General features: G+C 47.9%; 1 protein-coding gene across 7 annotated transcripts in view; it reads right to left on the bottom strand.

Moving 5' to 3' along the window:
- RAP1GAP2 (RAP1 GTPase activating protein 2) overlaps positions 1–26,547 on the bottom strand; it is a 242,789-nt gene that overhangs the window by 152,894 nt on the left and 63,348 nt on the right. Inside the window, exon 1 of one of the 7 annotated variants that reach the window (XM_066363457.1) lies at positions 9,539–9,950. The exons of 5 other annotated variants lie outside the window; for them this stretch is intronic. In XM_066363457.1, the coding sequence (XP_066219554.1) occupies positions 9,539–9,762 (224 nt within the window). In that variant the 5' untranslated portion in view covers positions 9,763–9,950. Of the gene's footprint in view, positions 1–9,538; positions 9,951–26,547 lie in introns of those variants that run through there. One more of the 7 variants, XM_066363455.1, reaches the window with a different exon arrangement.

The following is a 26,547-nucleotide window of genomic DNA, read 5'->3' on the forward strand; positions in this document are numbered from 1 at the left end:
CTGGCGCTCCACAAATATTGATGGAAGTGAACTGAAACAGCACAACTGAACATTTGGAACACAACCCTTTTATAAGCAGGGCTGCCGTCCGCATTAGCATTTATAGAGGAGAAAGAGATGGCACAAGCTGGGGTGGGGGCAGCAGTTTCCAGAAAGGGGAGGGGGAGACCAGAAGAACAGAGACATGGAAGCCAGGTGTCCCTGTTCCCATTACTTGCGCCAATGCCTGCACCAGCGGCTGTGCCCTTGGGGGACCTTCTCAGCTATCATTAACTAACTAGCCTTTGTTGATGTCACACTCAAAAGTCCTCCCTGGCATATTGCCAGATCTAATTTTCAGACAGCTTGTGTCAGTGACCTCTTGATTTACACACTGTTTCTGCCTTTGCATCTCAGATGAAATATCTTATTAAAATAAATGTTCTATTAAAATACAGATGGCATGGATAATCCAGGCTCCAGCCCGGAACTTCCCATGCTCACTGAGAAGCGGGAATTTCTATTCTAATTAGTGAGTACTGCAGCTGGGAGACCTTTCAGCTTATCTGAAACCTGGTAGGACAGACCTTTCCCCCCACTCTAGGCTCCTCCGTCCCCACCCCCCTAGCTCAGGCCAGTATTCAAAAGAAGCCCAAGAGACCCATCCAGTGCCTTCTTTAAAAAATAATGAGAAATATGCTAAAGTGCGACAGTTCTTAGTGTTTTGAAGCTTTCTCATTCACGTGGGATGCATTTCCTACACCTGAACTGCCTGACAGTCCATGATACCAGCAGTGAAAGTCAAGGGCAGAGAGGTCAAGTAACTCAGCCAGGCTCATCAAGCAATGGGCAGTGGGAGAAAAGGCATTAAATTGGGCATCAAGACAGACAAGAGGAGACAGATTTGGGTTTAAATTCCAGCTCTGCTGTACAAGGTGAGTGACACTGGATATGTCACCACTTTTGAACCTCGACTATGAAAAATGAAGATGACGAGCCTGACCAGGCAGTGGCGCAGTGGATACAGCATTGTCCTGGGATGCTGAGGACCCAAGTTCAAAACCCTGAGCTCACCGGCTTGAGCATGGGTTCCTCTGGCTTGAGTATTGGCTCACCTGCTTGAGCATGGGATCATAGACATGACCCCATGGCCGCTGGCTTGAGCCCAAGGTTGCTGGCTTAAGCAAAGGGTCACCAATGGCTCAACTTGAGCCCCCAGTCAAGACACACATGAGAAAGCAATCAATGAACAACTAAGGTGACACACTATGAGTTGATGCTTCTCCTCTCTCTCTCTCTCTCTCTCTCTCTCTCTCACTCTCCCTTCCTCTCTCTCTCTCTCTCTCTCTCTCTCTCTCTTTCTCTCTCTCAGGAAAAAAAAAAGTATGTGGGGCCCTGGCTGGGTAATTCAGTTGGTTAGAATGTAGTCCTGATACACCAAGGTTGCAGTTCAATCCTGGTCAGTGAACATACAAGAATCAACCAATGCATGCAAAAATAAGTGGAACAACAAATCAATGTTTTTCTCCCTCATTCTCTCTCCCTTCCTCTTTCTCTAAAATCAATAAGTTAAAAAAAATTTTTTTAAGTTCATGGGGCTAACAAAGTGGAGACTGGGCAGGGCTTTGCTCCTGTGCTGTCCCCTGCTGTCCCCCCAGGGCTCTGAACAGTGTCCGATGCAGAGCAGCGGTTTCATGAAGACCTGAAGAATCTGCACAAGCCCATTTCCGACATCCACCTCAGACTGCAAACTTCCAGGTGTCAGGGGCACTGTTGTCCCCACTTTCTGTAGACAGGACAGTGTGCTATTATAGCAAAGGACAGTGGAACATGGGGGGAGGCGTCCTGCCTTCACCCTTCCTAGGGGTCTGTCTTGTACACCAGGTGCGAGTTGTGCCCTGCAGTGGGAGGAGGCCTGTTATGAGTTGTAAGCACTTGGACAATCACAGCGCCCTTATTCAACCACTCACATTCAGTGTGACTCAATGTCATTGGTAAAAATCTTTGCAGTAAAGAAACAGAAAGAGGGGGAGGTAGGGAAGGAAGGGAAAGGGGGGGGAGGGTACTCTAATCAATGGGCCTGCTCCCTCCTGCCTTTGGAGAACTGGACCGGGAGGCCCAGCACAAGCAGCCCACTCCCAAAGGGCTCTGGCAAGGACTTGGCTCGAGTTCCAGCTAGCACAAAAACAACGTTCATAACTGATAAGCTTAAAAGCAAGTGACAATTTTCAACCCACCCTTGCCCCAAGGACAGTAAATAAACACAGCAGCGACTCCAGGTTCCTGCTGAGTGTGTCTGAAAGGAGAGGGGAAGGTGAAACCAAGCTCACTCATCCCTGGACATCGGCGTGGGTTTTGTTCTTCCATCCTCTTCCGGGTTGAACTAGGGCTTCCCACTCAGAAATCCCACTCATGAAATCCCAGACACGTTCTTCCCTTTATCATGAGTGTCAAGGCTATCAGGTGCCACCCAGACACAAGGCAATGGACCTGACTCCACAGTGATTATAACCAGATTGTGGAGAGGCATGAGGGAGCCTGCCAGGGCGCTGCAAAGTTCTGTATCTTGATGCACGTGGTGCCTACACAGGTGGATACATAGATAGAAATTCACTGTGCTATGCTTTTCATTGTGTACTTAACTGTATGTAAGTTACACTTCAGTCATAAAAACAGAAGCGGCAGCATGTATCAAGCACTGGTGCTATAGGGTTATTTTAACAGATGAGAAATGTGCCCCCTTCCTTCCAACCAAGCTCCCTAAACTGCAAGCATCTCTGCACCATCTTCCCAATTTTTCCCAAATTCATGCACTACCTATTACTTTTCTTAACACTTTTCTTAAATTGACTCACAATTTTTCACTTAAACAAATTCACTTTTTAAAAATATTATGTAACTGTTGTTCAAGGAAAACCAGTATCACTTGCCAGAATTTATTTTTTAAAATAGCCATTAAAATAAAAAGTACTTATCCGCCTAAAATCATCTTGCTTATCTCATTTACTTTTTATGAATTTGGGAGGCAAGGAAAGTCAGTCTGTGGGGTAGGGTGGGGGAAGGGCCTCATCTGCATAAAACCACCGAGAAACTTCCTGAGACCCTTAGGCAAACCCCTCTGTGCACAGAAGTGGTTTTTCTTGGTTTAACTAAGCAGGCCTGGCACATCCTCTATTTGGCAACATCCTGGTAACCAGCCATCTGTGCACCACTCTGGCTTCACAGAGATAAAGCTGCACTTATAAAAATATATATATAGTCACTAATGGCGACTGTTCACTAATTCAGACACCCACTGGCCCCTCGTTGGCATGAATAATGGGTATCTGTCTCTGCCTATCTGAGAGCAGTTCCAGGACCCTAAATCTAGGAACCCAGGGTCAGGTGCCCAGCCCTAGCTTCCGGGTGGTCAGGACTGAGCCTGGCCCCTCACATCTATGCTTCCTAAACCGCACAGAGGCAAGGAAGGAATTTAAAAAATAACAATGGAATGACACGTGTGCAAGTGATCTGTTGCATTTCTCTCCAAAAATCTCTTCCAAAAAGGAAAGAGAGGGAAGGAAAAACTTCTCCGACCTCAGACAAGAAACGGGCACCTTGAAGCCTGTGTCAGAGGCATGCAGTATTAAGAGTATTTCCTCGGGGTGACAGGCAATGGGCACAATTCGCCTGGGGAGGCAGTGAGTCTCGTGAGCACCCATTCATTCATTCAGCAAATATTTACTGCGCATTTCTAATTCTGGGCAAGGGGAACCCAGAGGTGAAAAAGGCAAAGTCCTTGCTCTCAAAAAGCTCATATAGGGGATGGAACAGTCAATAAGCTGTTTATTATGTCAGCTAGGTAACACCAGTTCATGGTAGATGCCATGTTGAAAATAAATCAGGATGAAGTAACAATGGCTGGAGAGAGTGGCTCAGATTGGATGGTCAGGAGTCTTTTGGAGGAGATGATATTTGACTTAAAAGCCCAATGATGATGAAGCGGTCAATTAAGTCATTGTAAATAGCATGTGTAAAGGGCCTGGGGCAGGAACAAGCTTGATATGTTCCGGAAACAGTCTCAGGAGTACAACGATCATAGTAAGCGAGAGGAAAAGTGGTGGGAGATAAGGTCAGAGAACCAGGCAGCAGGTATAGGTCTGCAGCGAGTCAGAACTTCATTTAAAGTATAAAGGAAAGCCTATGGAGAGTTTTCTGTGGTAGAAAGACTTGATCTTATTTGAATTTTTAAAACTCCATTCTGGCCACCATAAGGAGAATAGATTAGGGAGACAAGAAGCTAGGACACCAAATAGGAGATTAAAATAGTGGCTCAAAAAGGATCAAATACACTCTGTCCCTTAACTCTAAAAGTCTAATTCCTCAGACTCTCAGTGAGGTAAAAAATGGAGAGCTGGTTAAAGGGAGATGTTTGTTCTTTAAAGCAATGACAGCCAACCAGGTGGCATTCAAACATCAGACAAAAGAGGGCAAGTGACAGGCCCTTCCACAAAGGGCAGGACCCAGCCACCTCCTATGAAGAGAACAAGCAGCCATCTGTTCTGGGGCCAGAGAGTAGATCAGCTCCCGCTGTGCCCCTTCCAGCCCTGGGATTCCAGGACTACAAGGCCAGGGCTCCTGGACAGCCGGCCTAATCAGAACCCATATCCAGACAGCTCACAGAGCTGTCAAGGGCAGGAACGCAAATATCCTCCCTGATACCAGCCTTCAAACCCTAAGGACAGATCAAGCAACAGCTGCCAACATCACAAAAACAGACAACTAGACAACCTACAGTGGCACAGTCTTGCCAGGGGGAAAAAAGAAGCCAAGAATCTGAGAAAGCCTCTAAAACTAAATACCAACTTAAGGTAACAGAGGGACAGCAGAATATGTTAAATGATACCAAATGGCCCTGGCCAGGTAGCTCAGTTGGTTAGAGCATCCTCCCAATACAACAAGATTGCCGGTTAAATCCCCGGTCAGGGAACATACAAGAATCAACCAATGAATGCATAAACAAGCAAAACAACAAATTGATCTATCTCTCTTTCTTTCTCTCTCTCTCTCTCTCCCTTCTTCTCTAAAATCAATAAATTTTTTTTTATTTTAATAATACCAGGAGACATCATCCACAAAATCTGGACAGTGGAAAACTCACTAAGATAAACAATTCAGTTTCTTCATCAATTATAAGGAACAAAAAGAGTTGGAGGAGAAAACTCACAGAGAGAACACCAATCAAACTTATTTGACACAACTAGGGAAATCTGAATACTGACTAAATATGATATTAACAAATTAGTGTTAATTTAGGGTATATGATAATGGCAGTGTTATATATTTTAGAAGAATTTTTATCTTTGAGATACATACTGAAATATTTAAGAAAGAAATGATATAATGTCTGGGATTTACTTCAAACTGGGTATTGTATTACACCATTCCCTTCCCTTTTGGGCACACTTGAAAATTTCTGCAGTAAAAGTTGTGGGGGGGGTTTAAATCTAGGAATGGTGGTGATTACAAGAGGGAACGGGGTTGGGGAAGACAGAAGAGGGGAAATGGTGATGGAGGGAGCCTTGACTTGGGGTGGTGAACACACAATGCAGTGTATCGGGGTCCCCAAACTTTTTACACAGGGGGCCAGTTCACTGTCCCTCAGACCGTTGGAGGGCCACCACATACAGTACTCCGCAAGTGTGGGGGAGGGGGCTGGATAAATGGCCCCAGGGGGCCGCATGCGGCCCACGGGCCGGGCTATAGTTTAGGGACGCCTGGTACAGATGATGTGCTGTAGAATTGTACACCCAAAACCTGTACAATTTTGTTAACCAGCATCACCCTAATAAAGTCAATTTAAAAGTAAAAAATATAAATATTCTAAGAATGAGCTTTTACTTATAACCTATCCAGGAATAATACACTAGACATCTTACCCCACAACAGAGGAAGCGGATTCAGCAGATTCACTGTTCTGCCCTCCAGAGCCTGCTGTTAGTGATTTGCTGAATGATCAGTGAGTTCAGATTCTCCTCCTCATAAACCTGATGGTGAGAGCTGTTCCAAAATAACTACCCCCAGTAAAGAACTGGAGTTCTTTTTCATTTATGCTAATTGGCCTTTGTCTAGTCCAGCATGCCACACCCGAGGCCACAGTGACTTTATCCACACCTTTCAGAACGTACACATTTCAACCGTGCTCCTGCCTCGGTCTTTCCTGCTACAAGTGCCCATTTCCCCCTCAGAGGGCACTACCCCCCACCAGCCTGTGGTTCTGTCATTCCTGAAGTGGTGCTCTCGGCCGATCTGCCCTGTCCACAAGAAAGCAGGCTGTGAAAGGGAGAACGCCCTGGGAGGCATTCTCTATGAGAGCAGTTTCCAAGGAAAGCTTCATTTAGGTGCCTCCTCTGAACCAGGCTCAAATCCAATTCCCCCTCAAACATACCATTGCTTTTACAGGATCCCAGGTGATGGCACCCCTGGAAAAGAGAAAGAAGCAGAACCTCCAGGTTGTCCCACAAGCCCCACAGAGAGTTGTCACATCAAGGCTGATGCGTATCACACTCATTTCTCCAGGAGGCAAACTGAGGCTGGAGCCTTGAGCACAGTTCTCAGGGCCTACCAAGAGTGCCTGGGAGTGTCCTGGTTCGGGGCCCTGAGGGGATACCTGTGTCATTACCTTCCTCCCTGGCACAGCTACTTGCCCCAATATATATTTCTAGGTAGCCCGGGGAGAGCAGGAAGATGACAAGGACTGTGGGCCATCACTGCAAGTCACAGACCATCCTATCCGTATGAACAACAACCAGTAGTGTTATCTGCACACGCCTGACAATTAGAAGTGCTAGACAGATTGATGGATGATCAAGCATTCTGGGGAAAATGAAGGAGCCTGAGTCTGACCTGACTCTGGGATGACAGGGGGTATGGAAGGAGGAACTCAGCAAATTTCACGCACAGCATGGAGTCTGGGGAGTGCTTAAGAGAGGTTGGCAGCTGCAGCCTGCTCTAGGCTCCCCATGCCTGGTGCCCACAGAGGAAGGGTCAGTAGTGTGCACTGAACTGACATCAGATGCTTAAAGAAAAAAAAAACACTCCAGATTACAGCAAGGGAAGCAAACATCACTTAGTACTAACATGAAATCAATCACTCTCTCTCCTTGCGTAGGTTAAGTTCATGGCCAAACCTAGCAGAATGAAGCAGCAGCGACAGAATGGGATGAACGCAGGGGCTGAGAGGGTCACCGATGTCTGCTGCATTGCAGGAAAGAGCACAGTGCACCCAGGAGGAAAGACAGATGCCATGAGCCTGAGGCATCCTCGCCTAGACCAATCCCTCCTGTCCCGTACCCAGGTCCCTGCCAGGGCCTGACTCCTCTCCCCACCAGGCCCACGCCTGCCTGGCTGCTTCCTGGATCATGCCTGGCTGGTCTTGACTACTAGTGGGGCTGTCATCATCAGACATCTTACCTTGGGTTCTAAGGACATGGGCCCAGAGAGAGGCAAATGAGAGCAGTTCTGATGAAACTTCTCCATCCTAACGCAGCGCTTCCTACCTTTTAGCTGCATCTTCCCCACCGTTATCCCAGAAGCCCTTTGTGAGGATGCAGAAAAAGAGGCTCAGGAAGATTAAATCTATACTGTCAGATCACAGGATGAGAACTGCCAGCTCCCAGGACAGGGATGTCCCCCTCCACCCTAACCACTCACCCTGTACTCAGAGATAGGTACTGGTCCGATGCATCTGCCTTTCTATCAAGTATACCTTCCATCTTTGCCCTCAAAAAGGCCCAAGTTGTCTTAGAACAGCCATCCATGTCCTCCTGCCTTTAGAGGGTTGACTTGTTCATTCCTCCTCTGCAGATAAAAAGCTAAAGGGCAGGGAATGGAGAAGCAGCAAAATCTAGAGAAGAATGGGACCCAGACCTGGAGTGGACTCCAGTCTTGCTGGCAGCTTTCTCTGCTAGACATGTGTGTCCTCAGCATCAGCCATTCCTAGATCCCCTGCAGGACTATTGCCATTTTCTATGCCGTTTGTACTATTACTACTATTTCTATTGAAGAGACACGTTCTTGTGACATATCTTCAATTAAGGGTGATGATTTATATCACCTGCACAAAGAGGAAAATCAGTACCACTGGGTTTAACTAGGGGAGAATTCTAAAAATAAGTAGTACAAAAACAGCCTAAATTGTAGGTCGGTACTGTTCCCCATTTAAAGGCCCTAAGCCAGAGGTCTGGTCTTTGTTATAATAGGGAGATTAACAAGTGTTTAAAAGTGTGAAAGCCAGACTAGCACCAACCAGAAACCTTCCCCTTGAAGAAATCACAAGGATTCACAGAAAACTGAAAAGGGAAGAACTTTCTCACTAGGTGACTCAATGTCATTTCATGCTTAACAACCTTAAGTCATTTTACTGGAGATTCATCCTATGCTGTGGGAAACATCAAATTATACTACATTATAGGACGGATATATCAGAGGAGCAACAGGAGACAACCACATGGGCCACCATGCCAGCTTCTCAAAGTGCTCCAGTTCACTGCCTGCCACCTCTGCCAGGCACACACGGTTTTTGCACAAGTTCAAGGGCCACCAGTCAACACCCAGGTGTCTCTGGCTCCTCTGTCTTTGTCTTAGCCATTGTCTGATGCAGAGCAAAGCACTAACCACTCCAAAACTCCTCTGGAAACTGGTAATCCAGCAGGGCCATCGGAAGTGACCCCCAACTCCACATGACATCTCTGTGAACCCCATTTGCTGGGAGGCTTGGGGCTCCTGCCCCCTAAAACAGAGGAGGGAAGGCTGTGCCAGCCTGTGTGGGGAGCTCCCTGGGGTCTTGCGGACATTTAGCGGCAGCGGGAGCTGGAACCCAGGAAGCTGCCCCCAGAAGCTTCTTTGCTCACCAGAAACCCACACCTCATCCCATAGGTCCTCCACCTGTATCGCTGAAATAACCTGTAAGAACGATCGAGGAGCAAACAATTAGGAGAGTAACCTCCCAAAAAAGTGAAGAGTTAAAGACAGAAAACCCGAAGACAGAGAGGCATGGGGAAGAGTGCACTGGGGGAGGGGTTGAAGCAACCTCTAAACTTGCTCCTTGCCTGCGGGAACCAAGCTCACAGCAAGTATGTCATGGCCTGGCGGGCACTTCGCGGCTCAGCCAAGTTGCAGAGAAGCAAATAGCATCCCCAGCGCATTGAGCCACTCGGGCTGAGCCCACGACTGTGTCGCCCGGGTCGGAGCAATGCCACCCGCGCTGCAGGCTTCAGCAAGGGCTCCGCGATCGCCAAATGCCGGGAATGGGGGCTTAGGACATCGTGCCCGTCTGTTGGGGGCGAAGCCCTAAGGGCCCTCTCAGCTGCCCTCCGACCCAGCCAGTGCGCTGCTTGGGCTTTCTCATAACAGCCAGTGTCTGGGGCCAAGCTCCGAACTTGCTCCCCCGACGGCGCCTGGAGTAGAGCATTTTCCCATTCAACTCGGAGCCAAACGTCCTTCTGAAAAAGTCGGCCCCAAAGAAAACGGGATTCTAGCACAAGCAGAGGGAAGGGGGAGATGGCGCTGCCAGCTTTACCTTTTCTCTTTATTCTGTTTTCGGGATTTGTGCAGGAGTCCGATGAGCACCACAGCGGCACGGATCCCCGCCTTTCGGCAATGCATCCTCCCCGCCGGCTGGGACATGGCTAGGCCGCCACCGGTGTCCGGCCGCGCCCTCGCCCGCCCGCCGCGCGCCCCCGCCGGCCCGGCTCCGCGCGCTCCGCGCCGCCTGCTCCCGGCCCCCGGCCGCCCGCCTCGCATGGACCCCGCTCCGCCTAGGTGCGTCCCGTGGGTCAGGTGACTCGGAGCTCACTTTCCGGCGACCTTCAGCGTCTCCTCGGGGCCCACCGGGAAGCGGGCGCCCGCTGCCCCAGCGCGGGCATTTCCAAGGCTCGCTCGGGGCGCGGCCTGGACGGGCGGCTCCGGGGCTCGGGCTCAGACACGCCGCCCGCGCTGGGACCCCGCCCTGGCCCCGCCTCCCGTTCACCGCCGGGGGCGCCGCGGCTGCTAGCGGATCCCGCGGCCCAGCAGCCGGCACAAGGAGGTGGTCCGCTCGCGCTCGGCGCTCTCAGGGTCTCGGCGCCCGCGTTCCCCCACTGCCCCGAGCCCGGGCTCCTGGCCTTCTCTCGCCTCTCCCTCCCCGTCTCCCGCCTCCGCTGTCCGGGTCCGGGCTCGCTCCCCGGGCAAAGACGGCTGACGTGCTTTCCCAGCCCGGCCCGCCAGGATAGTTCTCCGATGCTGTCACTGTCTTTAAACACAGGGAGTGAAAACATGCACCGAGAAGAAACGCGCATCCCCAGTCCAAGCGAAACTGCCTTCCCGCGCGGGCACTACCGCGGCCCCCTCCGCCCCAGGCCCAGACCACCGGACCGTGAGACCCGCACCCCAAGACAAGCGCCCACCACCCCTCCCCGCGACCGGAGGCTCCCTGCGGTTTTGGCTCAACCTAAGGCTACCTCTCCCCTCTCCCCAAGTACAGGAGATGGGGTGAGTGTGGTTCACTCCAGCGTGGGCGCCATAGTGGGTTGGGGTCAGCCCCCCGGTTAACATTTGTTTTCCCAGGCCTGGGAGTTTGACACAACAGAAGGTCCACGGTCAATTTCCCAGCGGTACACTTTCGCCTTGCGTCCCAGGTTGCCAGGGAGACGCAGGGGGTAGGACAGGGTAACATACCACCCCAGCAGCATCCCGGCGTTGCAGCGCTGGATGCTGCACGCACCCGGGGTCTTCACTGCCCCTGCGCACCGCCTGCAAGCTTCATCCTCACGAAAGTCACGCCAACTCGTGGGAAGAGGGCCCTGGCCTGGTCCCTGCCACGAGCGCAGAATATTCCTAAGCCCCACTTCCATCTGCTGCCAGGGAGTCTAGACCCCTCTCACCACCACCCTGAATTTAACTAATGGCTTTGCTTCTCCCTCTAACCCCTCATAGGAGTCCCCAAACTTTTTACACAGGGGGCCAGTTCACTGTCCCTCAGACCCTTGGAGGGCCACCACATACAGTACGCCAGTACACTGACCACCAATGAAAGAGGTGCCCCTTCCGTAAGTGCAAGGGGGGGGCAGATAAATGGCCTCAGGGGGCCGCATGCGGCCTGCGGGCTGTAGTTTGGGGATGCCTGCGAGGGCTGGAGGGAATTAAAACAAGCCAATTAGTACATCTTTGGAAACAGCCCTGTTGGGGCCATAGAGGTCCCTGGGGTAGTTTGCCTTGTTTTTTTTCATATAGTCTGGTGTTCAAGCAAGCACAAAAAATCCAGACAGGAGCACAGGGACCTGGCTGGAGAGGCAACACGAGCTACAGATAAATTCAAGGGCCTGAGGTCTCAACACCACTTTTCCTATGGGCATAGATTCTTGCTGGCATTGGAGTTGGGGTGGAGGAGAGGGAGCATCAGGCTAGTGCCAAAATGTGCCTAGCTTATTTATGAAACTTCCACTAACAATGGCCTCAGCCCTCCTGAGCCTACCTGGATGGTGGGGATCACAAATATTGCCATGGACATCTATTTATAGCCAGAGAGCAAATGACCCAGTCCCCACCCCTGGGACTGCAGCTAGGCCAGCTGCAAGGACTACACTAGTAGTGGCCTGAGAATCGATCTAGGAAAGAAATGGGCGAATGAGTGTCCTCAGTGGGAAAGAGGGCAGAGCCCAGCACAAGCAGCCCAGGGCCTGTCCTGCCTCCAGCAGTAGACCGAACTGACAGATTAGCTGACAGAGTACTTCAGCCAGATGGCAGGGAGGATGCTGGGGGCACTGCCCACAGGTCTAGCCCCAGCAAGGGGTATATTTCATCCACACACAAGAGTAGGCTGTTTGTCTCAAGGCAAGACCTGACTCCCTCTCAGGTGGGTGAGTGTGGGTGGCCCCCACACATCCCCCACTGTCTGGGAGATATTTCAGGTCAAATGCATCAGTGGGCAACAGGACCCTGGGATGAAGGTGAAAAAATTTTCCACCAAGCAGGTAACTTGATTTCATTGTGGTTCTGGGGTCCCAGGCCCTCTCAGCTCCTCTGCAACCAAGATTGTTTCCAGCCCTAACATGGCTAAAGATACAAAGTTGTTCCTAAATGACCATAACCTGATCTGATTCCTGGGGTGCTAAGAGATGGGAGTTCCCTGGGGTGGGGGAGCCCTTCCTTCTGCCCACATCTCATACAGAAAACACCACAGCATGAGGAACCCATCCATGGCAGAGAATATAAGGGCTGTGTATGTTAGACCTACTCGTTCCACCAGCGTTTATTAAACATTCAGGATATGCCCACTTTGTATAAGAGACTAGGGTAAGAAGGAAATAGAAGACCACCCTTGCACAGAACAAACCGGGCCTAACACACAAAACCACGAACAATCCCATTCCCACCTCGCTTGGGCAATGTGACCCCAGACACTTTTCCCCAGAATCAGGCCATTTGCATACCACTTTCACAAGTTGTTGTCCTAACACCATATAACTTGGTCATTTTCCTATTCCTCTGATTTAATTACATCAACTCATTCTTTACTTAATTTTAAAAGAAAACAGTTATTACCCTAAATGAAAGTCCTCTATCACTTGGCATTCACACCATGAAAACAAATACAAATTTCTTACATTTTAGCTCAATACTGTTGCCTGACAAAAGGAGGCTGAAGCACCTTCGTTAAAAGAAAAATAGACGAGTATTAGGTGTTGGCCACGTGCCTGCACCAAGCAAAAACACTGTTCTTGAAGAAATCACAAAGTTTGGAAGAGAACTGAAGGGAACAATTTTCACGTTAGTGATTCAAAGGTCTTCTAAGGCCTCATCCATGGGTCACTTTGGGGTGGACTGAGAAGACTGGACACTTCTAGTCCACAGGGAGCAAGGCTGGTGCGGACTGTAGCAGTCTGAGAAGAGATCTCCCATCCCAATCCACTCAGCAGAGCTTTTATCCCCAGCAGTGTCCCACATCCCAGGACCTCAAAGGCCCATATTAGCTCCCCCCCAAACCCACAGTCCCTGAGCACAAAGTGCCAGGCAGCTGTCAGCCTGGGTCTCTGCCCCAGTCTGGGGAAACCCAATGGCTCAGAGGGCCTGGCTGGGAGCAGAGGCGGAGGGGGACAGGGAAGTTAATCGTGAGCACAGGGCAGACAGCTGCACAGCTCTGTCCTTAGGGGCCAGTGGGGTGAGACAGGCAGACACGCATGTTTGGTCCTAAAGAAAAGGGCCTTCTGTGCCTGGGAACCCGCTCCAGGAGACACATCCATGTGAAACCAGGAATCAGCCTCACTGTGAGAGACTAAGTCTCAGAGAGGGCCTGGGGCCAGCGCTCCCTCCTTGCTCCACACCACCTCCAGCTCCCAGGGCCAGAGACCCTACAAAATGGATTGGGAGTAGATGTGGGGCAAGAGGGGCTTTGGAGCCAAGGGGTGGGGCCTTTTAGAAAACCAGATATCTTCAGATGCCTTACGCCTTCCCTTCTGCAGGGACAGTGCTTATAGCCATCTGTGCATGAATCAAACTTTGGAGCAATTCAAGAGTTATAAACATACAACATTAGATCTGCTAAGGACAAGCAGGCACCTGATTCTCTTGTGCTTTTGGAGGCACACTGACACAGCAACTGGGAGAAGTCACCCAGAAGATCCCCACATCTCTCACTTCTTTCTGCAGAGCACTCACACCTGTGCTTATAAGATTGCCTACCATTCATGCTTGGCTGGTACATCTGCGCCCCCTGCTGGGTTACATTACAGTTGCATTTCTGGAATACCTCCATAAGAGGAAAAGAAAGGGGAAGATGGGAGGGCAGAGTTTAAGGGGGGGGAGGAGAGAGAGAGAGAGAGAGAGAGTAAGCAAAAGATTGAAGAGGTCATTTGAGGTAGGGAAGCAGTTTCGCTTTTGAAAAGAGAGACAGAAATCTTTGCCGACACGTTGACTCCTCTCCCAGCTCCTAAACTTTTCTCTCACAGCCCATGACCACCCACAAAGGGGTCCATCGCACCCCAATAGAGTCCTTCAATGGCAGCAACAGGCCATGCCCAGAGCGGGCTGGGAGGCCTAAAAGCTTAGCTCGGGAATCACAGCTCAGACGAACTTTTCTGGAGCCACGCATATCGGACTGCACAGACATTCTGGCGAAAAACTGACAGTTTTTGGAAACAGATCTTGGTGACTTGTGTGGCATTTCCAAGCTCTGGGGAAAGGAAGCCATGCCCCAAGGAGACCCACAGATCCCACTCGATGGCAGGCACCCAGCCTGAGGACTGCACTTCACTTGGAACCCTGAGCCTGCAGGGCCAGTCAACCCGAACTTCGCTGGTTTCACCTTCAGGGGTTACAAACCCGGCTGCAGGAGAAAGAAAGGACTTCATCAATTTCTTGAGTTACCGGAGGTATTTTAAATATTTCTTTTTGGTTTATTTATAGAATTTTGAATCCGTGAATCTAGGCAGCATGACTATAATTTTTACCATAGTAGAAATATTCAAAAGGAATTTTCTGAGTATGAAATTTCTGATGAACATGAAGAAGTGAATTTTACATGGAGGCTGCCCAGGGGTCACTGCAGAGAATCAGGAGCCAATGGGGAAAAAAAAAAAAGGCTGAGTGACATGCAGCAGCCTCTCACACCCAGCGCCCCGCCCCGGCCGCCACCTCACTGACACCAAACTTCCCCAGCCTCTGCTGCCACAGAAGTCCTTCTAGAGCTAGGGTTCTGGGGCTGAGTGGAAAAGTGGGGAGGAAAGCTGTCTTTCCATAATATTAACAACATTGCTTAGCAACATCTTGCAAAGCAAAAACCAACCCTCTCCAAAAGTCCATTCTGTCTGGCTCTACAAAAAGCAGAGTGGTTTCTTATACATGTATTATTTATATACTATTTTATATACTCAGTAACACCTCTGTGCCTCTGTGCCTGGCCTCCCTTGGAGATGACATATTACACCTAAGTGTGATTTCTAGACAACAGAGCTTTCAGTAGCAAGACATTTGCTTGTTTGCTTGCTTGCTTTTATTGTAATGACTTGGCTACACATTTCTCTAAAATGTCTTCCATATTTTTGTCCTTTATAAAGACAGGTTTCATGTCACCTTTCCCTGACATCAGCAGGCAGGAGCATTGACCTGTTCCTGGAACCGAGCACCCAGTGGGCTCCTCCAGAAATGGGCTCCTCTGACCCAGTCATCACCCCCAAGCTGAGCATCTGTCACTGTTGGAAGCTTTGCATCTCTTTCATCTTTGCTAGCCGTTTTGCGGTGTAAAATGATTTCAGGAGGTTTTGGGTGGGAACACCTGCAGGAATAAAGGGCACTCTGCGTGGGCTATATTTTGTCTTATATCTAATAAATTTTATATTCTTCTTAAAAATTTTTTTTAAAAAAAGAGTTTTGAGAAGCACTGTGCTGCTGCTGTGTATGAGTTATTGACTGATACCCAGAAATCCACAGTGGGTGTGATCTAGGGCTTAGGTGGCCAGTGTGTGTGTGTTACCAAACAGAGCAGATCACTCATGACCCTAGTCAACCAGAACATTCAAAAGTTAGAGCACCATCTACCTGATCCCTTATCAATTATATTTATTGAATGAATCTTTTCCTTCTATGGGTCCCTAAAGAACTCTGGGTTGGATACTCCTTTCCAGGGGAAATTGCTCCTCTTGGTGGGCAGAATCAAAGCCTTTCTGCTTAGCCGCAAATGCAAGGAGTTTCCTTCACAATGGACTCTGGACTCATTGATGCATTAATGGCTCTTTCCCACCCTAACATTAAGTTCTTTTAGCCTTCAAGGCAAACACAAAGCTCATCTACTGTGTGGACACAGACTCCCCAGCTCAGAGTCTCCTGCTGAGCAGCTGTGCTTCTGCCATTTGCAAGCTTTTCACCAGGTCGGCTTTCTGGGACCTCTCTGCTCTTTCAATCAGGAAAGTTCTTCCAGCTGTCTAGCCTGCATCACTCTTGTTGTAATCTAAGCTCTCTTTGGTGAACAACTCCCCTCCACCCTTAGGGAAAACCCCAAGTCCAAGAGCAGCTTCAGAAACTGCACCCTTTTCCTTTCACCCTACAGCTCCAGAGTCTCTGCTTCCGTCTGTTTTCTCTCTTGCCCCAGCCCCCCTCACTCAGAGTCACAAAGCAGGGCAGGAGCAGCCCGGGTCACAAATGATGGGTCACAGCTAATAACTAAAGGACCAGAGTTTCTCAATTATCTCCTTCTTCTTAAGACATTAGAGCAGTTTCAAGGTTATGTGGAGCTGGACTCGGCAGCCAGCTTTGTGTGAAAACCATCCATCAAAACTGTCATGGCAGAGGGCATGTGGAGAAGGTGTCGTAAGACTGTCTCCAGGCAAGGCCAGCAGTGACCTTCGAGCGGCCTCGTGTCGGTTATGAAAGCACTTTCCTCACGATGCTGGGTGAGCGAGGGTGCTGCCCGTGGAGAACCTGGAGCAGAGAGTCTCAACACACCCGCCCCAAAGGGCACGGGGAGGTGCCCGGAAGTACAAGCAGGGAATTCATTGACAGCAAAAGGAAATTAAACAGTCAAGCTATCCAGACATGAGAGTGCTCCTTGCTGTCCTTCAAATCAGGAAAAGAATTTCTTACGGTTCCAAAGGACGACTGCAGAGAAACAGAAAACATAGCAACAAAAAGGGGAACCTTTGTCCCAGGTGAAAGGATGACTTGGACCCAATCAAACCAGTCTTGCCTATTAGGGTTTAATTACCTATGCTTTAAAGTGTACATAAGCTAACACATTAGGGTCTTACAAAGATGGTTTTGTAAAGTAAACAATATTATGCTATTTTAATTCCAAGTGTATAGCAAATATTCTATCTGTCTAAAATATAACCCTGGAAAATCATTCCATGGGTCTATTTGAAATATGGCAATTGGACTTTATCCATTTGTAGCCATTTCAGGGGTACAAATATACCCCTGAAATGATTTGTATGTTTTCTCGCTGGGTTGAGGCATTCCCTTGCAGGAGAGCTATATCCTTAATGGTAGGTAAATTATTGGGAAAAGTAAAAAAAAAAAAAATCCAAATGGGGGAATTCCCTCTAAGTTAGTGACTGGGGGACTCATTTTACTGAACAAATAATACAGTTTATTTGTAATTTTTGGCCTTTTCTATATAGTAAGCTTTTTGCTTTTTTTTTTTTTTTTTTTGTGACAGAGACTGAGAGAGCAACAGAGAGAGGGACAGGACAGACAGGAAGGAAGAGAGATGAGAAGCTGAGAAGCATCAATTCTTTGTTGCAGCACCTTAGTTGTTCATTGACTGCTTTCTCACATGTGCCTTGACCAGGGGGCTACAGCTGAACGAGTGACCCCTTGCTCAAGTCAGTGACCTTGGGCTCAAGCCAGCAACCTTGGGCTTCAAACCAGCGGCCTTTGGGCTCAAGCCAGCGACCATGGGGTCATGTCTATGATCCCACACTCAAGTCAACAACCCCGCCCTCAAGCTGGTGAGCCCCGCGCTCAAGCCGGGTGACCCCATATTCAATCCGGTGACCTCGGGGTTTTGAACCTGGGTCCTGGTCAGGCTACAGGAAGCTTTTAATTTCTCTTGGCCAAAAGCTCTCCCTACAGTGCTCCTCAACCTGAGATCTCCTTTTGGTAAATGTAAAACCTTCTTGACCAGTCACTGGCCACCCTATGCATCTGGATGAAGGGGCATATGAACAAACTTTGCTAAAGGGAGACATTCTACATTACTTTCGAAGGCTATTAAGCAGCCTAAAGAAATTAATTAATAAACAATTATTTCACAATGTGCTACTGGGAGATGAAGACTTGAAAGACTATAACTTACAACCAAAAAAACTTTCTCCATCGAAAAAAGACATTAAAGACTCTCCAACATTGTTTAAAAAGACCTTCTCAGGTGCTTAACCACAAATGTACATCTGCTCCTGTCTGACATTTGCCTTCACTTACAGCAGAGAATGAAAACCAGGTAATATTAGAGACAGATGACAGCTTTCCTAAGATATCGACAAGGCCTATATACCCAAAACTTAATGCGGAACTTAATATTTTGATTGTCTTTACCCATCTGCTAATATTAATCATTAATAATAATAGACTTGTTATTTAGGGGTTTTTTTCAAACCTTGTGTATATAATCCAACTGTTATTATAATTGCTAAAGGTGTACAAGATAACTTTTGTATTGTCAATAATGCTCTAATATAGTTTCTCTTTTGAAAGAAAAGCTATTGCTAAAAAAATTTAAAAAGAGGGATATGTGTTTTAAGAAGTTCAAACAACCTGACCAGGTGGTGGCACAGTGGATAGAGCATCAGACTGGGACACAGAGGACCCAGGTTCAAAACCCCGAGGTCGCTGGCTTGAGCATGGGCTCACCAGCTTGAACACAGGGTCGCTGGCTTGAGCTGGGCTCATAAACATGACACCATGGTCTCTGGCTTGAAGCTCAAGGTCGCTGGCTTGAGCAAGGTGTCACTGCTGGCTTGGCTGGAGCCCCCCCCCCCCCAGCCTCCATCAAGGTACATATGAGAAAGCAATCAATGAACAAATAAGGTTCATCAACTATGAGTTGATGCTTCTCATCTCTCTTCCTTCCTGTCTGTCCATATCTGTCTGTCTCTCTCTTGCTTAAAAAATAGTCTACTTTAAAAAGTAAATATGGCCCTGGCCGGTTGGCTCAGCGGTAGAGCGTCGGCCTAGCGTGCGGAGGACCCGGGTTCGATTCCCGGCCAGGGCACACAGGAGAAGCGTCCATTTGCTTCTCCACCCCTCCGCCGTGCTTTCCTCTCTGTCTCTCTCTTCCCCTCCCGCAGCCAAGGCTCCATTGGAGCAAAGATGGCCCGGGCGCTGGGGATGGCTCTGTGGCCTCTGCCTCAGGCGCTAGAGTGGCTCTGGTCGCAACATGGCGACGCCCAGGATGGGCAGAGCATCGCCCCCTGGTGGGCAGAGCGTCGCCCCTGGTGGGCGTGCCGGGTGGATCCCGGTCGGGCGCATGCGGGAGTCTGTCTGACTGTCTCTCCCTGTTTCTAGCTTCAGAAAAATGAAAGAAAAAAAAAAAAGTAAATATAATGACCTGGCCCTGGCCAGCTGGCTCAGTGGATAGAGCATCGGCCTAACATGTGGACATCCTGAGTTCAATCCTTGGTCAGGGCACACATGGAAAACAATCATCTGCTTCTCTTCCCCTCCCTCTCCCTCTTCTCTCTCTCTTCCCCCTCACAGCCAGTGGTTTGGTTGGTACAAGCATCAACCTCAGGCGCTGAGGATAGCTTGGTTGGTCCAAGCATCAGCCCCAGACAGGGGGGTTGCCAGGTGGATCCCAGTCAGGGCTCATGCGAGAATCTATTTCCCTTTCTCTCACTTAAAAATAAATAAGTAAATATAATGAAAATGAAAGAATGATATTATATTCCAGTTAGCTAGATACTGTCGCCTGCCCAAGGCCCTGAGCCTGAAACCCACTCTCTCCAGTGGCAGAATTCAGCCCATTTGCACCAGTTTGGCAGAACCAATAACTAATTTTTTGTTGAGTTCAGTGAACCAGTTATTAAAATGGCACTGTAATCAGGGTTTCTTTAAGGTGGGTGCCTGGGCTGAAGCCCAATGTGGAAATCAAATATTTACATTCCTGCCCTGGCCAGTTGGTTCAGCAGTAGAGTGTTGTTGGCCTGGCATGTAGAAGTCCCGGGTTCAATTCCCCGCCAGGGCACACAGGAGAAGTGCCCACCTGCTTCTCCACCCTTCCCCTTCTCCTTTCTATCTCTCTCTTCCCCTCCTGCAGCCAAGACTCCATTGGAGCAAAGTTGGCCTGGGCACGGAGGACGGCTCCATGGCCTCCGCCTCAGGCGCTAGAATGACTTCAATTACAACGGAGCAACACTCCAGAGGAGTCGAGCATCCACCAGGGGGTCATGCTGGGTGGATTCCAGTCGGGCGCATGTGGAAGTCTGTCTATCTGCCTCCCCCACACTCCACCCCCGCCACTTCTCACTTAGAAAAAATACCAACATTAATCTGTGCAACGGCCTATTCTAAGCGCCCGTAGTAATAATGTTCATTCAATACATAGATGAAAAAAATTTGATGAAACTATGCTTGTAATATTTATTTATTTATTTCATAAAACTCATTATACCTTTTATGAAATACCCTCTCATTTGTTACTTCAGTAAACAAACATATAACATAAAGAGAAAAAGTGTCAAACAACCGGGGGGGGGGGTGACAAGCTGTCATTTGTTTCAGCTTTGTGTTACACCTAAAATTCCCCCAAGATATTATGAGTACACTGGTGTTCCCCAGATGGTGAACCAATAGGAAGCTAGGACACAATGAACCAATAGAAATATAGATTTCAAGGATTATCTTATCGCCCATTTCGGAAGCCATGGAAGAATGTGCACAACTTTCCCTTGACAAACTAGTTTGTTGTACACATTGTTCAATCGTATTTAATCTGCATATCCTATACCATTTATTAATTCAGCCTAGAAATTTTCATTTGGTATTCATAAAATGAAGAAAATGTATGTTATGTTAATATTTGTTCATTAATATTATAAAGCTTTTATCATTTAGTTTTGTGTACCTCTTTTATTGTTCTTATTTAAGTATTAAATGCATGAAATAATAAACTACCTTTCGGTATGTTGTTTTTTTATACTTAAAATGGTCATTAGGGCAGAGAACCAGTTTAAATTAATTAAATCCCACCACTGACTCTCTCTATTAATAGGACTACTAGCCAATGTTACAGTGGTATTGAAGACATATGAACATCTGACTGGGATTTTCTTCTTGTGGATGTGAGGAGCATTGAAAGAGAATTTTAAAAGACATGGCTCTTTCTCTGGTGATCGGCCTCCAGCAATGTTGTGTCCTTATACCGTGTAATGTCACCTTACCCGTTTGGGAACCACTGTGCCAGTCCATGTGCTTCCACTTCCTCACCTGAAGCTCAGAGAATGAACAAAGGGCTCAAATGGTCCTCTGTGGGACAGTGCTCTGCCCCGTTCTATGGTCACCTGTGGAAAATTCACCAGACCCATTCTGAGGAGCCCATGGCCTGGCGTAGGTCACCATTCCCCGGGCTGGAGGAGCAGCTCCGAGCACAGGCTCTGCTTGCCCTGAAACAGAACTACCCAGAGGGTAATGGGCATCACCCCCTTGGTACAACATTGTAAAGCTGCAAGCACTTTCACAGCTATGACTCCATTGGAAAATCAAGGCTCTGCGGAGAAGGAATATCAATAGCATTCCCATTTGCAAAATGAGTAAACTGAGACCCAGAGAAGTTAACTCTTCTGCCGTGGATCACACAGCTACTAAAAAGCAGAGCCAGGACCCAGACACAAACAGTCCCCGTAGACACTGGCGCCAGCAAAATCCAGAATGAAGAGGACTGGAGACCCCAGGAGATGAAGAGATGACTCGTCCAGTCAGAAGCTCACCGTGCCTGTCATCAAATGAAATGGAGTCCACCTCTCTGCCTGCTCAGTACTCAAGCCCCTTCTGCTGGTTAACAGATCTTGACTTTCCCATGGGGAGCTCCCTGACACTACTGTTGGGTTTTGTAGTTCAGGTGGGACTGTCCCTCTCTCAACCTACCCATCCTGAGCTCTGGGGTGAGTATATGGGCCAGGCCACGGTGCTTGTTTCAGGGATGGGCATATCAACCTAGTTGGTCCAAACAGAATGAACACCGGAATTGTTGCTGGCACTGTTGGAGAAAGCTGAGCACTTTCTGGGGTTTCTAAAGTCCATGGCTATCTTATGAGAGGAGACTTGCCTGTGAGTACAGTGAGTGCAGAAAAAGCAGAGCCAAGAGCCAGGGGCAAACATTGTCTGATGGTATTTTCTGACCCACCTTGATCCAGCCATTCCTCAAGCCACATTTTTTTTTGACAGAAACAGAGAGAGAGAGTCAGAGAGAGGGACAGATAGGGACAGACAGACAGGAAGGGAGAGAGATGAGAAGCATCAATTCTTCGTTGCAGCACCTTAGTTGTTCATTGATTGCTTTCTCATATGTGCCTTGACCAGGGGGCTACAGCAGAGCAAGTGAACCCTTGCTCAAGTCAGTGACCTTGGGCTCAAGCCAGCGACCTTGGGCTTCAAGCCCACGACCGTTGGGCTCAAGCTAGCAACCATGGGGTCATGTCTGTGGCCCACACTCAAGCCAGTGACCCTGCGCCCAAGCTGGTGAGCCCATGCTCAAGCTGGCGACCTTGGGGTCTCGAACCTGGGTCCTGCCCATCCCAGTCCGACATTCTATCCACTGTGCCACCACCTGGTCAGGCCTGAAGCCACTTTTTTTAAATGTATCAATTACTAGAGTTTTCTTGGATTTGTTGTTTCTTGGGATATCTTTTATTTTTCTTAAGCCCTTTTGAGTTAGATTTCTGTCACTGGTAGTCCATTTAATCACCATACCAGATTCCCACCCAATGGGCAAGGAAACACATGAAAGAACAAGTGAGCGACTTGAGGGAAGTAAAACGGCCACATCACGCCTTCACCCCCACTGGGGACGATGGAGAAGCCTTCCCAGGAAGAGCCCCTGGAGCTATTTCCCCAACACCAGAAAGACTCAGATGGGTCAACCCGCCCCATGAGTGACAGGCTTGAGGAGAGGCCTCTCAGTCCTACTTCAAGAGGCAGGCAGGTAGCACAAATCTGACCTCACAAATACAACAGGAACTTCCCCCTTCCTCTCTGCTATTGGCATGTAGGTCACTCATTTCGTCTTTCTTTAGTAAAATCAAGGACTATTCAAGGAAAACTCTGGGGAAAAAAAGGAACATTCAAACAAATCTTAAATGTAGGATATTCTATAAAACAATTTTGCCAGCTCTGCTATTCTATACTTAAAGAGATGTGATGACCAAGTACAATGAGCGACCACTAATAATGCAGTAATAGCCCTGGTGGGTTGGCTCAGTGGTAGAGCGTCAGCCCAGTGTGTGGAAGTCCCAGGTTCAATTCCCGGCCAGGGCACACAGGAGAAGCGCCCATCTGTTTCCCCTCCCTTCCTCCTCTCCTTCCTATCTCTCTCTTCCCCTCCTGCAGCCAAGGCTCCATTGGAGCAAAAGTTGGCCTGGGCGCTGAGGATGGCTCCATGGCCTCACCTCAGGCACTAGAATGGCTCCAGTTACAACACAGCAATGCCCCAGATGAGCAGAGCATCGCCCCCTAGTGGGCTTTCTGGGTGGATCCAGGTATAGCACATGCGGGAATCTGTCTCTCTGCCTCCCCACTTCTCACTCACTTCAGAAAAATATAAAAAAAAGTAATAATAATATCAGTAATATAATCTAATATACAACCTATGCCTGACCTGTGGTGGCGCAGTGGATAAAGCGTCAACCTAGAACAATGAGGTCACCGGTTCAAAACCCTGTGCTTGCCTGGTCAAGGCACATATGGAAGTTGATGCTTCCTGCTCCTCACTCCCTTCTCTGTCTTTCTCTCTTGTGTCTCTTCTCTAAAATAAATAAATCTTAAAAAAAATAACAAAAAAATACAACCCATATTTAAGTTTAGGAGACATTTGAATATGGAATGTATATTAAGTAACAGTATTAAATTAACATTTTCTTCTATGCGATAATAGCATTGTGGTTATGCCAGGAAATAACATTATTTTTGGTAGGCACTTGCTGAAGTACTTAGGTATGAAGTATCACGATGTCTGCAACTCTCTCTACCCAGGGAAAGAGAGAGAACAACTGTGGCAAATCTTCATAAGTGGAGAATCTGGGTGAATACAGATGCTCATTACACTATTCTCATTTTTGCATAGGTTGGAAATTTCCAAAACAAAACGTTACCCTTGCCTGTACCTGCCCTCAGATCTACATATACATGTGTGCACGTGTACAGTGACCACAGGTGTGTACACACATGCATACATTCTGCACCCCAGCAGACTGGTAATGAAAAGAGCACTGGGCCAGCGTCAGCGGAACCAGCGTCTGGAGATCTGTCTTCTCCTTATCTGCATTGCCTAGTCTGTGTTCTTGGCTGTACAATGAGGCCGGAAGCAGCTATATGCACCATGTATGGGCATTTAGGTGGCTAGAAGAGTATAGTGAAGGGGTTAAGAACTGAAGGCAGAGGCTTAGAAGAGATAGTCTTTTCTATCTTAGGTCCTTTCTAAGAAGGTGGGTGTAGGTGACAGAAACTGTTTCCAAGGTCACTTCCTTCCCACACAACTGCGCAGTTCTAAACCTCTCCGGGGACCAAGTCCTTAGAAGTTGACCTTGAGTTTGAAATTGGCAGGCAGCACTCCTGGATTAGCCCAAAGAGAATTAGCCAGCCAGTTCAAATCAGCAAATGAAATGCATTTGGGCTCCAAGCTGTGGCTTCCCCAGGGACTCTCAGGGCAGAGCCTGTGACTTAGTAACCGTGAAAGGATGAAAAGCCAAGGTCAACCCCTCCAGTCAGTAAAGCGCTCAGGATTCCTGGGGCTGCTGCAAAGGGAGAGGTTGAGGATATTCTCAGCAAAAGCCCATTCTACAAAGATCCCAGACGAGTGCAGAAACTTCAGAGAGCAACAATCTACTGACTTCGGGGACTGTGCTGGAACAGGCAGAGGGTGTGCAGGCAATGAACAGCTGGAGAAACTCGGAGGGTGAGAAACCAGAGAGATGAGGTCACAGCGAAGGGGTTGGATGTTTCCCCCAGCAGACTGGCAGCATGTTCACACCCACTAGTGGTGGATGCAGAAACTGGAGGGCCACTTAGCAGTGTTATTAAAATAAAAAATCACCTACCCTATCACCCTGCAATATCACCTCTAAGATTTATTCAAGTCTGGAGAAACTCACACACGTGTGTAGAGACGAGTATCATAAGGATGTTCACTGAAGCACTTTCTATAAGGGTAAAAATACCAGAAACAAACATTTCAAGGGGGATACAGATAAATATATAGATGGGGGTATATTCATAAGCTATTCAACGGTTGGAAGGAATGAGCTAAGTCTATATGTATGGACATCTATGGTTACATAAGATGCATATAAAAATATATTTTAAATATCTTGAAAAATATGTACCAAACTCTGAATGGTGGCTACTCGGGAGGACAGAGAGGGACTGGCGTTGCTGGTCACAGGAGACTCCCCACCCAGCAGGCGGCCTGAAGAGACCAAGCTCTTCACCATCGTGCTCAACCAACAGCCTCACCCTGACCAATGCCAGCCGGGAGGTCAACAACAGGCTGCAGCCAGCTCAGTCCCCACTGTGAAAGCCCTCAAAAAGGATGTCTTAACAGCCAACTAAATGGGAAATGATATTTTCAAACAACAGCTCAGATAAGGGCCTAATATCCAAAATTTACAAAGAACTCATAAAACTCAACAACAAACAAACAAACAATCCAATAAAAAAATGGGAAGAGGACATGAATAGACACTTCTCCCAGGAAGAGATACAAATGGCCAACAGATATATGAAAAGATGCTCAGCTTCATTAGTTATTAGGGAAATGCAAATCAAAACTACAATGAGATACCACTTCACCCCTGTTAGATTAGCTATTATCAACAAGACGGGTAATAGCAAATGTTGGAGAGGCTGTGGAGAAAAAGGAACCCTCATTCACTGTTGGTGGGACTGTAAAGTAGTACAACCATTATGGAGGAAAGTATGGTGGTTCCTCAAAAAACTGCAAATAGAACTACCTTATGACCCAGCAATCCCTCTACTGGGTATATACCCCAAAACCTCAGAAACATTGATACGTGAAGACACATGTAGCCCCATGTTCATTGCAGCACTGTTCACAGTGGCCAAGACATGGAAACAACCAAAAAGCCCTTCAATAGAAGACTGGATAAAGAAGATGTGGCACATATACACTATGGAATACTACTCAGCCATAAGAAATGATGACATCAGATCATTTACAGCAAAATGGTGGGATCTTGATAACATTATAAGGAGTGAAATAAGTAAATCAGAAAAAAACAAGAACTACATGATTCCATACATTGGTGGAACATAAAAATGAGACTAAGAGACATGGACAAGAGTGTGGTGGTTACCAGGGGTGGGGGGAGGGAGGGCAGGGGGAGAGTTAGGGGGAGGGGGAGGGGCACAGAGAACTAGATAGAGGGTGGCGAAGGACAATCTGACTTTGGGCGAGGGGTATGCAACATAATTTAATGACAAAATAACCTAGACATGTTTTCTTTGAATATATGTACCCTGATTTATTAATGTCATCCCATTACCATTAATAAAAATTTATTTAAAAAAAAAAAAAAAAAAAAAAAAAAAAAGGATGTCCTAAACGTGAAGTGTGGCAGATGCTTTCTCTTTAAAAGTGAAAAGGACCCTTCCCTGGCCTGTGATGATGCAGTGGGTTAAGCATCCACCTGGAATGCTGAGGTCGCCAGTTCAAAGCCCTGGGCTTGCCCGTTCAAGGCGCATATGACAAGCAATCAATGAACAACTAAAGTGAAGAAAACTATGAGTTGATACTTCTCACTCCACCTCCCTCTGTCTCTCTCTTCTCTCTGTAAAATAAATAAATAAAATCTTTAAAAAGAAAAAAAAAGAAAAAGAAAATGACCCTTT

Source organism: Saccopteryx leptura, chromosome 2, assembly GCF_036850995.1.
Source record: "Saccopteryx leptura isolate mSacLep1 chromosome 2, mSacLep1_pri_phased_curated, whole genome shotgun sequence".
Lineage (NCBI taxonomy): Eukaryota > Metazoa > Chordata > Mammalia > Chiroptera > Emballonuridae > Saccopteryx > Saccopteryx leptura.